The sequence below is a fragment of the Astatotilapia calliptera genome, chromosome 5 (genome assembly GCF_964374335.1).
Source record: "Astatotilapia calliptera chromosome 5, fAstCal68.1, whole genome shotgun sequence".
Taxonomy (NCBI): Eukaryota; Metazoa; Chordata; class Actinopteri; order Cichliformes; family Cichlidae; genus Astatotilapia; species Astatotilapia calliptera.
Window position 1 is genome coordinate 4349862 of NC_137426.1, and position 13825 is coordinate 4363686.

Below are 13825 nucleotides of genomic sequence, written 5' to 3' on the forward strand. Positions count from 1 at the left end.
CGGGGTTTTAACAAAAGTATCCTGTTTTCTTATTGTGCAAGTTTATTGTCCCATCTACTCCAAAACTGTGCTCTGCATTGCTGTGACTGTTCCTCATATTCTGCTGGTTCTTTATCAAGAACTTGAACATGATGATGATAGTACTACGAACATTTTGACTTGTGTTCTTGTTTTACCGAGCATGTAAATCCTGTTGTTGCTTGTCCATCAAAGGAGTGGTTTACTTCAAGAGGCTCTGGTGAGAAATAATGCATTTTTCTTCTCCATTGAGTGTGCAGATGCTGCTGCCCTTGGAAAAATGTACAGCTTTCACGAACCCTGCAGAATTTGCTCATTATTTTGTAATCTTATCCATTTTAATGTCACTCGAGTGAGATGTGAATAAACAGCTGTCTCACCATTAGGACTACAGAGCAGCAGTGAGTTAATCCTGCCGAACTAAAAGCAATGCAACGCTAAGCATGTAATACTCTGTATCAGTGTGATACCTAACAGTGTCAGTTTATTCTAAGAACGGGGGGTTGGTCTCTTTATTTTCTGTGCCCTCCACTTAAGGCTTAGCTATTATGCTGCAGACAGGATGTTCTTTTATCTCATAACCATTTTTCACATTTTAGTGTTTTATATCTACCGACTGGCATCTACCCAGTTGATGTCAGTCTCCCGACTACAGGGTACATGTGGACTGACACCTGTCACCTCCACTTGTACTAGCCAAATTATGAGAGAGCTTGTTTTCTGTGTTTGTAAGAAATGCAGAAAACGATTATTGTCTGTGGATTTTTGTATCTATATATTTTTATTCTGATCTTGAACTCCATCTTTTCCTTTGGTATCTGTGGAGGAAGTCAAAACCTTTAAAATGCAGTTTGGTGATATTGATGAGAGGCTCAGGAAGATGTGCTTTGTCTGCCTATCAGACTTAGACTACAGACTTGTGTTGCACATATGACGTCATAGTAGCCAAAGCTTCTTTTTTTTCTTTTACTTAAAATGGAGCTAAAGATGACTACGCTCTCCTGCAAAATCAGCCACTACTGACAACTTTCAGAAAGAGTTCATTTAATCTTGATTTCACTCATATTATTTTATTTAAATTCCCTTCTTTCCCTCTTTTCCAGTTTTCTTCAGTTATTCTGATGACCACAGTCACTCATGGCCCTCATGCATGAACCTCGCGCCCCATCGCCCTCTCTTTCCGGCTTCAACACACCCCTCTCCGATCCTCCGTCTTTTCGCCGCCTCGATGCCGAAACACCCTGCACGCCAGAAATGGACTTGACCCCAACCCAGTGCGTTCTTCGCAACGTCCTCTCCATAGACACCGGAGGTGCTGTGGAACCTGGGGGTGGAGGAAGAGAGGGGCACACTACTGGACACAACCAGACACCCTGCGAGGAACAACAGGAGCACTTTGCCAACAGTGTCCTGAAACTCCATGAACACGATGGCGGTCCTGGAAGGACGGAGGGAGAGGGACCGGATATGGACAGCAGTGCGGTCAGGAGCCAGGCGAATGACGCCAGGTTACAGTGCCAGTCTACAGGAGGGGGAGGAGGGTTTTTGGAGGGGTTGTTTGGGTGTCTGCGGCCTGTCTGGACAATGATCGGCAAAGCCTACTCCACAGAGCACAAGCATGACCTGGACGGTGAGTCGAACCATCAGATTTATTTCAGTGTAAATGACTGAACACAAATATGCCTGAATTCTCACTTTTGCTTTTGCAATAAAAAAACAACCCCTAGCTCTCAATTAAATTTAATGATAAGCTTTGATATGCTAATTAATTGATCTTATCCCCCAGTTTAATTACATTAAACAGACAGTAGGTAAATGACTCCCGCAAAGGCCACGTTGTAAACAAACCCCTTCCTGACATGAACGAGCTGCAGCCAGCGAGGGAGACTCTATCAGAGCTGTAAAGGGCTTATTTTCCCCTGATATTTCCCCCCCCATCCTTTTTCCTGCTCGTGCCCACCACCCACTACCACCCCCACAGTGAAACTAGCTCCCTGTGACGCTGTGTTGTTTATGTGTGCAGCCACTACAATAGCGCAGGGCTCCCCTGAGACCCCTCTGCCAAATCTGCCTCATGAATTATGCATGGCCATGCTCTGACCCTGCGCCTCTCATCTCTATTAACACAAACCTGACACACGCATGAGGATGAACGCGTGCACACATAAACACGTCCGCAAATAGAAACATTTCATATCTGCCGCTGACATAAACGCATAAAGTCATATAAGGTGCCAAAAACAAAAGTTGATGAAATAAATAGAGCATCAGACATCAGGCACCAAGGTGGCAGCTTTACACTTCTCCTCATCTTTATTGCCTTCTGATGTTTTATCATCCATTTGACTTCCACGTATCCCCTCTCCTCCCCTCCTTTTTCCATCCCTCATTGTCTCCCTTCCTCTCCTTTTCATCCCGTGCTGTTATCACTCCCAGCCCATCTGCACCTCGCTGTTCCCCTCCTCTCTGCGCCATCACAGGGAGTCTCACGCACACCAATAAGAGCAAAACGGATATTATAAAAGTGAAATAAATGGGCCTTTTGTAACCAAATCCTCAGCCACTATATAACAACACCGACTCTTTTTTTCAGTATTGACTGGAACTAACAATATATATCTGTAAAAAGCTGGTCCTCTATTGATTCTGAAGGACTGAAGGTATCTGGTAATGCGCTAAATTGTCCCCTCTTTTTTGTTTCAAATGAAACAAAGACACACGGAGATTCTGGTTTATCAGATGTGGCTTCATGTCTTTATTGAGGAAAATTTGAGGGGCTCATTAGAGACTGAGCCCACAATCAATCACCGGCATTAATCATTCATTTCATCCTTATTAATATGATAAATGTGTCTGAAGCTTCTTTCCCCGGGTTAAAAACAGCAGCAGGGTAGGCTGTCTATCTTCTCTCTATTAACAGTCTGTCTTCAGCCACATGGACCCCTGCTGACCGGTGGGGAATCCCCCTCCCATCTTTTCTCTTTGCACACAGACACACACACACGAGTGCTATCCAACCACCTCCCGTTCACCATACATCCACATTCAGACTCTGAAATTCCCTCCCTCTTCCAGCCCCCTCCCGAGCGCTGGACCCCTGTTTTGCGTCAGCCCCACAATGGCACTAAGGAGGATTTAAGAGGCTGAGAGAGAATTAACCGCAGGAGATTAGAGCTTTATGTCTGTCTGCCTGCACACCCCAGGCTTAGGTTAAGGTGAGGTTCAACAGCAGAACAAGATATCAACTGGGGATTCCGTTTTGAGATTTTACTCTAACGGGTTTAGCCTTTCGTTGCAGCACGCCAGCGACTGTAATGATGCTGGATGTTTCACGTGTTAGCAGGTTTGGGTTTATACTCGGTCTTTTTGGTGTTTTATGTTTGCTGTACTTACACACAGCAGTGTAAACACTGATGTTTAGCAAATGTCATGTTTACCACATATATCGCTTAGTAAGGATGCTAAAAACACACAAACCAGACAAAAAGTGGGGGGATCCCCAGTGTTTCGAGGATGTGTCACCTTGAAAACTTGTAGCAATGTCTCAGCGACCCACTTTGAACCACAAAGAGAAGTTGTCAGGGAATCATTAAGGTCCCTATTACTCATTCATTAGAGAGAATACATATCAGTTTAAAAGCTGCTGAGATTTTAAAGTATATTAGACAAACGACACAAGGGGCCTAATCTGTGTCACATCAAATGTCCCATAGTCTGGTAGCCAGGCTGACTTTTCAACATCACCAAACAAAGACCTGCAGCTACTTTCAAGCATCATTTTGCAGCAGAGTTTCATCATTCAGCATGACAAAACATGTCAGTAGACATTAGTGAAACCATTCCTTTCTTCTATATGCGCTTTTTTTTTTCTGGCTTCAGAGGAGTGGGAAGTCCCATTCGAGGAGATATCGGACCTGCAGTGGGTGGGCAGCGGAGCCCAGGGCGCCGTCTTCCTCGGTAGATTGCACGGCCAGGAAGTGGCTGTGAAGAAAGTGCGGAACATCAAAGAGACAGACATCAAGCACCTGCGGAAGCTCAAACATCCCAACATCATCACCTTCAAGTAAGCAGATGTGATCACTTGGCTTAGGTGGAAATAGAGAGGCTATCAATAATGGTTTCAGTCATTTTGAATAGGAAGAATGTTCTTTGATGGAATAAGATGAACATTTGGGCACTTAAGCTTTCATTTGTCTACATTTGTAACGGCAAACATTGCAAATTCAAACATAACCTTTCTTTACTCTGTCAGAGGTATCTGTACCCAGGCTCCTTGTTATTGTATCATCATGGAGTACTGCGCCCAGGGACAGCTGTACGAGGTGTTGAGAGCAGGGAGGAAGATCACGCCATCCCTGCTCATGGACTGGGCCATGGGCATCGCTGGAGGCATGAACTATCTTCACCTCCACAAAATCATCCACAGAGACCTCAAATCACCCAAGTGAGCTTTTTCTTTTTCTTTTTCTTTTTATATATACATCTAAGTTTAATTTTTTTTTAATTTACGTTTTAGTGCATTATAGAAACAGTGGAAGGGTGAAGAAGCAATGAAAGAGATGCAGTGACTTCTAGATTAAAAGAAAAATAACAGAAGTGGGTCTTTCTCCATTCTGTTTGTTTTAAATAACCCACAAATGTTAATGCTTTACCCTTTGAAAACCTACTAGGAGAGGTTTTTGTCATATTTCAGACTTCTTATAAATCAAAATACTGGGTTTGCATCAAAAGTTAGTGAGGCTGGTCTCTGCCTTGCAGCTACCCTTGGAAAAGCCCAGAAAGTATTCTAATGGTTGTTAAATGTCTTTAATGCTGTATAAGAGTACAAGGAGCTGGTCACATGTTGTCTTTGTGGGGGAAAAAGTTCAGATTTGTGATGCTTATATCCCAAACCACAGCTTCAGAACCACTACTTTAGTTAATTGCAATTAACAGCTATGATCATTTGTATGATTTGTGAGGAAATTAATGTGAAAGTCCCCAAATGCCTCACCACTGGTCAGGGTTTGACAAAACATGAAGTGCTAATGTGTTTTATTACTGACTGTTTAAACCTGATGGATGGGATGTTTCATTCCAGCATACTGATCACCTATGACGATGCAGTGAAGATCTCTGACTTTGGCACATCTAAGGAGCTCAATGACAAGAGCACTAAGATGTCCTTTGCTGGCACTGTAGCCTGGATGGCCCCCGAGGTCATACGTAATGAACCGGTCTCGGAGAAGGTGGATATTTGGTGAGTGTCATAACTCCTCTGAACTGTCCCTTTGCATTATTGAAATTTTACCATAAGAGTTTTCTTATCTGTCACCAAATCAACACAGAATCTCATTAGTTGCCGTCTACTACGGTGCAGAGTGAAGGATCCTGTTCCCAGCCAATCTTTTCAGCATTACAATATCTCATTACATGAAATTCTATAGGGTCTCTGCTATTTCTGATGGGTTGCCCTCTTATGAGCACTGATTTTTTTTTTTCCCCCTCCACACTCTCTGCCTCTCTTTTTCTCCTATACTGTATTCCTCCACCAGTCTTCCTCTGTGTCCTGAAAGAAACGCTAGCTAATTTAATAATTGATTTGCCAGATGCTGCAGTGCTCAGGAGAGGCTGGAATAACCTTCCGAGCCTATGGATGCTTTGGCCCAGAGCCAGCAGTGCATTAGCAGAGAAGTGAAAATAGGATTAAAAAGCTTTTGATGTAGAAGCAAAGCAAAACATGGGTGTGTACTGCACAGTTTTGTTTAAATATATGTAAATCGCTTAGCAGTACTGTTTCTGACAGGAGTGCCGGGGGAGGAGAGGCTGTTGTTAAGGATTTACATGTGTTGTACATATTTGATTTAGTTATGACATACATTTCCTGAATGTTTTTAACGTTCTTCACGAGTCGAGAGAAAAAGACTTCCACAAATAATTTCTAAGCCAAGGGGAAAATACATGCAGTGCCTTGGGATCATCAGTACATATTCTCCTTTAATATAAAAAATCGTGAACATGGAGATGGAAGGACTCATTTTGAAACACAACATCATAAACCAACCTAACCTTATGTTAAGGTGCTGTTGGCACCTTGGATATTGTACACGGTCTCCATCGCAACCCAGAGAATCACCAGCAACAGACTTTCCTTAGTTACCGTCCCCACGGGTGCGCTCTCTTCTTCTTCTAGTGCTAAACTGAAACAGTGAAGCGTAATGGAACAAGTGTTATTATGGCTCTTATCGGCTGTATTTCTTGAATCGTTAAAATGATTAGCGAACATTGTTTCTTCCAGAATTAATTAAAATATCCCATAAAACATTAGAAAAATTAGAGCTGGTTCACATGATCCACAACTTCCTACATAATCCTTATTTATAAGCCAGAGTTGAAATGGTAATGTTGAGGACTGCCACTTTTAATGACATCATAGATGACATAGGAGCAGAAAAAACATCAATACTCTGTCATTTCTTTAAAAGTAGTCGTCAGAAACGTTTCTCCAGATGTCTTGAATGTCATTCAAAGCTCTTCTTTCTGCCTTTTTCTGCCTTTCTATGCTGTATTTTTTTATTTATGACAGAATCTTTCAATAAATCTCTTTCAATAAATTCCCATTTTCCTTCCTCCTGCTGCTTGCTAGATATTTTATCTTTCATGGCCAGTTCTCTTCAAACCTTAGAGACGATTGTGTGAGAAAATCCAGTAGATCTGCAGCTTCTGAAATCTATGAGTACTTCCCTAAATGCACCGAGTTTCTTCCATGTGATTGGCTGGTTATATATTCAGTATATAAGGGGAATTATAGGTTCGCTTTAAGTTTAAGTCATCAAAGACTCCCTATAAGGCACTGGAGCTTTTGCTTGTGGTATCCATCAGAAACAGGTGCTGGAATAGCTCAGAAAGCAAGATTTCCTTCTCACAGGAAGTTAAAAGTGTGACATTTCTGTGAGGCTGCCTTTTATCTGCCAACTTCACATCTTTATCCAAATGTCTGGAGGAAAGAAACATGGCTCGTATCTCTGCAGGTCATTTGGTGTTGTGCTGTGGGAGATGTTGACAGGAGAGGTGCCGTACAAGGATGTGGACTCCTCCGCTATCATCTGGGGAGTGGGCAACAACAGTCTGCAGCTGCCCGTGCCCGACAGCTGTCCAGAGAGCTTCAAACTGCTGCTGAGGCAATGCTGGTGAGCAGACGTGAAGGGAGACGAAATTGGAGGGAAGAAAAAAGATAAAATCGTTGAGAGGAAAGATGCTTTAAGAAGGTGGAAAGAATAAATGTCACACACAGAGGGGGACGCTAATAAAGCCATGATTTAAACTGTTCACAGGAACTGCAAGCCCAGAAATAGACCTTCGTTTCGACAGATTCTCCTGCATCTGGACATTGCCTCAGCGGATATATTGTCAACCCCACAAGAAACTTACTTTAAGTCTCAGGTAAGCTTCTTTTGCCCTTTTTATAGTTTCATTATTCTCTTCAGACAATCTGACCTGAATGGAAGATGCTCACATGCTTTCTTACGTTTCTTTTTAGCTTCTCTCTCTTCTCTCTCAGTGCACTCACAGGTGTATTGTTATAAGATTGACCCAAGGAAATACGAACCAGACCACAGAGACGGGCCTTTTTGTTAAGCATTATTTTTCAGAGCCAGTTTACACAACGTTGGGGTCACCCAGTAAAATTCAGACCTTGTAGCTTATTTTTAAACCAAATAAATATTGAGAATATGAGCTCTGTATGTCTGTTCGAACATCAGCCAGCATCACTAACAGTCATTTGTGGCATTTGTTCCCATTGTGCTGCATAACTACAGCCAGAGCAGGCAGCTGCACACATGGGAGCACTAATAATACCTGTCCTCTCATTCACAACATATTATTGTGAGTTCCTCAGTCTCTGACCGTAGATCAGGACTCGCATGTAACAGGGAATAAAGAAAACATTTTACTGTCTTCGTGATATCACAGTGTAATTCAGTAGCACCGGGTGTCTGCCTCTGAGTGCGCGTGGAGACGCAAGGATACGACAAACATATTCGACCTCTGCAAACGAAACTGGATGAAGGAGAATCACAGATGTATAATTGTGTGGAAGATATGTTGTTGCTCAGCCATGCGGATCCATTTATAACTCAAGCATGTATAATTATGAGACACGCTTGTGCACACAGACTCACAAAATAAATAAGATTTTCTGTCCCTTTTTAGAGTAATCCACTGCTTCTCCCTCTGGTTATATCTCATGGTGCAAAACATAAACCTCTTTCATTTTCTCCACTTATCCTTGATCCTTTATTTCTCCCTGTCCCCCTTCCCCCCCCTGCAGCCCTCTGCAGTTTCTCCCTCTCTGCCCCATAATGGATTTTTCTTGTGACGTTAGAAAGAAGTATTTGCTGCTGGAGTGTATTGATTGGTTTAATGGTAGGGAGCTGAGAGCAAGGAGAGAGAGGAGAAAGAGGGGGACTGGAGACAGGAGACTGCAGAGAGTCCATTAGCTTAATAAGAAGAGCATCCTTTATGCACAGATATACACACACATGCACGTGCATGTACACACACACACTCATAAATCTGACTTCCCTTGTCCTTTGATATGACAGGTATCAGATAACAGCTGTCATCCTGCACTGTGTACAAAAAAAAAGTGTGTACTGCATTTTTTTGTGGTGGGGGGGGGTTTGGGGTTTTTTGCCTTTCATGTCAATTCTTGTTCAGTTTTGCTCCATCAGTACTGATTATCATCTGATAGCCTAATGGATTTTGTCTCAGTGATATATACACGAGTCGCTGTGCAAATTATGAGGGTTTTTTGGTAGAAGATCAAGGTTGGGTTTACTCATAGCATTGAAATCATTTTTCATTAAGCTCATTTTCATGACTCATAAACTTGAGTCATATAAATTATCTCAGTGACAAACAGGAACTGTTTCATCTTCCAAGTGTGCAAATCTAATAAATGCAACAGTTAAAAAAAACAGAAAGAAAGGAAAAAAATGTGAATGTGCAATGAAGCATGTTTGATCACCCCACTGTTCTACTACAGGCTGCTGACCTCTGGTGACTTTATTAATAAAGGTGGCTCTGGGTTTTTGAATGTCTGTACATGCATGTATATTTTAAATTTAATAGCAAGTGCAGCATTTTATCAGGTTGACAAGGATGTTTTTCTACCTGATGTTATAAACTGTTCATTTGCACTTGCACTCGTTCTGATGGATATGTGGTGTTTTGTGTGTTCTGCCAGGCGGAGTGGAGAGATGAGGTGAGACATCATTTTGAGAAGATTAAGTCCGAGGGCACGTGTCTTCACCGGCTGGACGAGGAGCTGATAAAACGGCGCAGGGAAGAACTGAGGTAAGATATACCTCAGTAAGATTGATATTATCATCTGTATTAGTTTATATTTGGCAGTGCAGCTCTGGGCTTCAACTTCACCGTTTTTCGTGTAAACACATGGAAAGCTGGAGGCAGACAGAGCAGTAGGAACTGAACAGAGTGAACTTTACTGACTGCAGATATGCCTTTAATTCAGAAACAACAGGAAAAGCAAGAGCTGGGGTACAGGTGGGTTGTAAAGTGGCTTGCAGATGCTTAACAAGTGAGAATACACCCTCTATGATATTTGCCAACTGAATGTGGAGACGGGTATTAGCTGATTTGGGACTGTGGCTGAACTAATGCTATAGTGGATTTATGTGAACATCACAGCCTGTATTAAAGTGGAAGTGATATTGAAAGCAGCAAAGGTTGATTAATGGAAAACAGAATGTAAATCCAAAATGTAGAGCAAATAATCAGTTTCTATATACTAGGTGTAGTAGGTAAGTATCAGTATTGCCTATTTATAGCCTTCCCCTACTTTCTTCCCCTCGCAGACATGCACTGGACATCCGAGAACACTACGAGAGGAAGCTGGAGAGAGCCAATAACCTCTACATGGAACTGAATGCTATCATGCTGCAGCTGGAGATCAAAGAGAAGGAGCTGCTTAAGTATGAAGACAAACTTAAATTTTTCTTTTTGCAGACTACAGGGTGTATCAGAAAAAATCCTCTGATGTCAAAACGCCATATTTTTTAAAGTAGAGGGCACAGACTGAATATAAAGTAATTATATATAAAGAAATTGATGGCTTCACTTATTAAAATACCCTAAAAGCTTTTTAATACATCAGCATCGGTGAAGTAAATAAAAGACGGAAAAGTGAATCTGAAATGTGACATAAGTGGCCATTACATATATAGTCATACGAGGCTATTGCATGTCATAGGCCGCTCTCTTATGCTCAGTGACATCCATTAAAGGGGTATTGACTTTGTGTTTAAACATTAGGAGGGAGCAGTCACTGGACAAGAAGTACCCAGGCTGCTTCAAGCACCACAGTACCAGACAGTCAGCCTCCTCCAATTCCATGGAGAAGCTCATGAAGAAACGTAATGTACCTCAGAAACTGCCCTCGCACAGCAAGAGGTGAGGTGACAAGGAAGATGTCTCGTCCTGTAGTTTATATAGCAATAATTTGCTAATAACATTCGTCTGTGTTTGTCCTTTCCAGGCCAGACTTACTAAAGTCAGAGGTCATCCTCCCTAAGCTGGACTCATCCATGACCCAGGTCACAATCCCCAACAAGGGCTCTACCTCCCCCGGTCGCTCACGCCGAGGAAAACCTCGCTACAGAAAGGCTGGAAAAGGCAGCAGTGGCGACCTGGCTCAGCTGAAAGCCACTCTGTCCTCGTCTTTAGCAATGATCAATGCAACCTCGTCTGTTCCCAGCAAGCACCGTCTAGACCCCAGCGCAGCCCTCAGGGGCTTACAGCATGACCTTCTACTCAAAAAGATGTCCTCCTCCAGCCCCGATCTTATTTCTACCACTCTGGAGGTCGAGGGCAGGAGGAAAGGCCAGGTGAGATCAGGGCTGGACAGAGCGGGCAGTCAGAGCGCCTCAGCTGGGCTGGAAGAGAGCAGAAGGACTGATGGGCCAGAGCGGGGCCCTGATGTGGGTGTAGGCGGGGATGACTTGGCAGAAACGCCTCCACGCAGTGATACACCGAGCGAAGACGCGGCATCTATTCCTTTTTCCAGTAGCCCTGACTCCCCTTGTGGCAGAGGAGCAGCGGCGGGCAGGGCGTCCGCACTCGGGAACACTCGTGTCACCCACGAAGGTGAGGAGAAGGAGGAAGGGACGGTGATTACACGCTCGCCCAGAAGTCAACGGCTTACGCCTTCAGCACTGCTCTACAGGGCAGCAGTCACACGCAGTCAGGTGAGAATTTAATACAGCTTGTATGTCAACATATTTCTGTCTGAAGCTCGGAGCCATAAATCTCAACCTAAATAGCACAGACGTACACCAACATATATCAGTATTTCTGTCCATATTGTATCAAAGGGCTCTTTAATCTATTCAGAATTATAATTATAGGAGTTCACCTTTCGCGGTCTTGCTGTTTTCGTTGATTTTTTTTTCTCTTGTGCACTTTTGGATGCTTTTTTTTTTTTTACAGCGCATTGTATTCTGCATCCTGATTGTCCATTGTCAATCTCGTGCCATGCCTCCTGTACAGGATGCGTTCAGCTTGTCAAATTTACATAAATCTTTGCTTGCTAGCAGTGTGACTCTGAAGTGCTGCACTGTATGTTTGTAAGTTTTCTTCCCAACGAACACAACAATCTCAACAAGAGAGAAAAGTGTGAAAATGTTTATGCCTGTCTGAGAAAAGTTTATAAAGTGTGTCGTGAGGGGTTTTACAGCCTTAAAACATCTATAATTGTAAAAATATAAAGTTGGCTACTTCGCGGATTTCACTTATCGCGTGTTATTTTAAGAACGTAACTCCCACGATAAACAAGGGACCACTGTGTAGTATTTTCTGATTTACTGAGTGATGAAAAGAGATGCGTTTGAATACCGAAAACTTGAATTTATGTACATGAACACTACATCAGGAAAAAACTTGAGGTTTCACATTAATATCTGTTGGTTTAAATTTCTTCTTTATTCAGCTACAGTGTCTCCCCTTACTTTGCTCAATATACAGTCACCGGACACTTTATTAGGTACCTCTTTCTAGTCTTGGATTAGGTTTCTTTGTCCTTTGCAATACATTCAATAATGTGTTGTAAACACTGATCAGAGATTTGGTCCATATTGACATGATAGCATCACAATTACTGCAGGTTTATCGGTTGCACATCCCAAATCCCCCCTTTCACCGCCTATTAGATTGAGATCTGGTGACTGTGAAGCCCATTTGAGTACAGTAAAACTCATTGTTATGTCTAAAAAACCAGTTTGAGATGATTTGAGCTTTGTGACATGGTGCGTAAGCTTGCCATCAGCCATCAGAGGATGTGGTCATGATCAGGAACAATACTCGGGTATGCTGTGGGTTTGAAACGATGTTCAGTTGGTACAAGGGGTCCAATATGTGCCCAGAAAATATCTCCCACCCCATCCTGCTTTTGCTTGATCAGTAAACATGGGATGAATCCAAGCTTTCATGTTGTTTACACTAAATTCTGACATTACCATCCAAATATTGCAGCAGAAATTGAGGCGTGGGAGCATTTTTTTTCAATCTTCTATTTTCCATTTTTGGTGAATGTGTGCAAATCACAGCCTCGGTTTCCTGATCTCAGTGGACAGGAGTTAGCACATGGTGTGGTCTTCTGCTTCCAGGATTGATGTGGTGTGCATTCAGAGATGCTCTTCTGCATGGCTTGGTTGTAACAAGTGGATATTTGAGATACTGTTGCCTTCCTATCAGGTTGAAGCAGAGAGATGATTGTGCAGAAAAATCGCTGTAAATCAGCAGTTTCTGAAATACTTAGATCAGCCCGTGTGGCACCAACAACCGTGTCACATTCAAACCGTGTCACTTAAGTCACATGATGCTGTTTGAACTTCGGCAAGTCATCTGGACAGGCCCGAATGCCCCGAGCTGCTGCCATGTGATTGGCTGATTAGATATATTCGTTAATGAGCGCAACTTCCTTCTTTCCATTAGGTGCAACTCATTTAGATAAACACAACTAACACAAAAAACTCGAACCTTAGTAAAAAGTAAAAAATTCAGTGGGATTACGGTCCAATGAATTTGGAGTCAGTTATTGGTTCTTGTGCACTGACTGCTCACGTGGTTGCACCTTCAAAAGTCTGTTTTATGTGTTCTAGCCGAATAGCGTGAGATTGTTTTATCTATTCTCAGACTTATCAGACATCTCAGCTCAATTAAGTCTAATTACAGCACATTGGAAAATGCTTTTTCTCCACAGAGACGTGGAGTGTCATCAGAGGAAGAGGAAGGAGAAGTGGACAGTGAAGTGGAGTTGCCGAGGAGACGGTACTTAGTGCATTTTCATACCGCTGCTTGTTGTGTATCAATATCTGTATGTACTATCCTTTAGCCATGGTCACTAACATACTTGCGGATTTTCATTAAAATGCGTATTCTCATATTGCGTACCCTTTCAGGCGGCCTGTGAGCATCACCAAATGCCAGTCCCTGTCGACCTTTAGCTCAGAGAACCTATCGGTTTCGGACGGTGAGGAGGGCAACACTACTGACCACTCCCACAGCGGTACGCCCGACGTGGTCAGCACCAACACAGACGAGCGACTGGATGACAAGAGCGACGACCTGCTGTCTCAGGGCTCGGAGATTCCTGCTGACCCGTCTGACCCGACTCAGCTGGGCTCCGATGGTCTGTCTGAAAAAGAAGCCATTCTGCAACAAGTCAAGACGCAGCTCGCCTCAAATGACCCCAATTATGAGGTAAGGCAGAAAGAGTGAAATGTAGTATAGAGGTCTGATATCTGCC

The 13825-nt window shown here is 42.9% G+C and overlaps 1 protein-coding gene across 3 annotated transcripts in view; it reads left to right on the forward strand.

Annotated features, from left to right (window-relative positions):
* LOC113021908 (mitogen-activated protein kinase kinase kinase 12) overlaps positions 1-13825 on the forward strand; it is a 31185-nt gene that overhangs the window by 14090 nt on the left and 3270 nt on the right. For all 3 annotated transcript variants that reach the window (XM_026166737.2, XM_080301571.1, XM_026166738.2), the window contains exons 2-13: positions 1122-1648; positions 3898-4081; positions 4271-4462; positions 5099-5257; positions 7029-7187; positions 7332-7440; positions 9248-9357; positions 9879-9995; positions 10336-10473; positions 10559-11267; positions 13280-13347; positions 13479-13779. In XM_026166737.2, coding sequence (XP_026022522.2) covers positions 1156-1648; positions 3898-4081; positions 4271-4462; positions 5099-5257; positions 7029-7187; positions 7332-7440; positions 9248-9357; positions 9879-9995; positions 10336-10473; positions 10559-11267; positions 13280-13347; positions 13479-13779 — 2739 coding nt within the window. In that variant the 5' untranslated portion in view covers positions 1122-1155. The remainder of the gene's footprint in view (positions 1-1121; positions 1649-3897; positions 4082-4270; positions 4463-5098; positions 5258-7028; positions 7188-7331; positions 7441-9247; positions 9358-9878; positions 9996-10335; positions 10474-10558; positions 11268-13279; positions 13348-13478; positions 13780-13825) is intronic.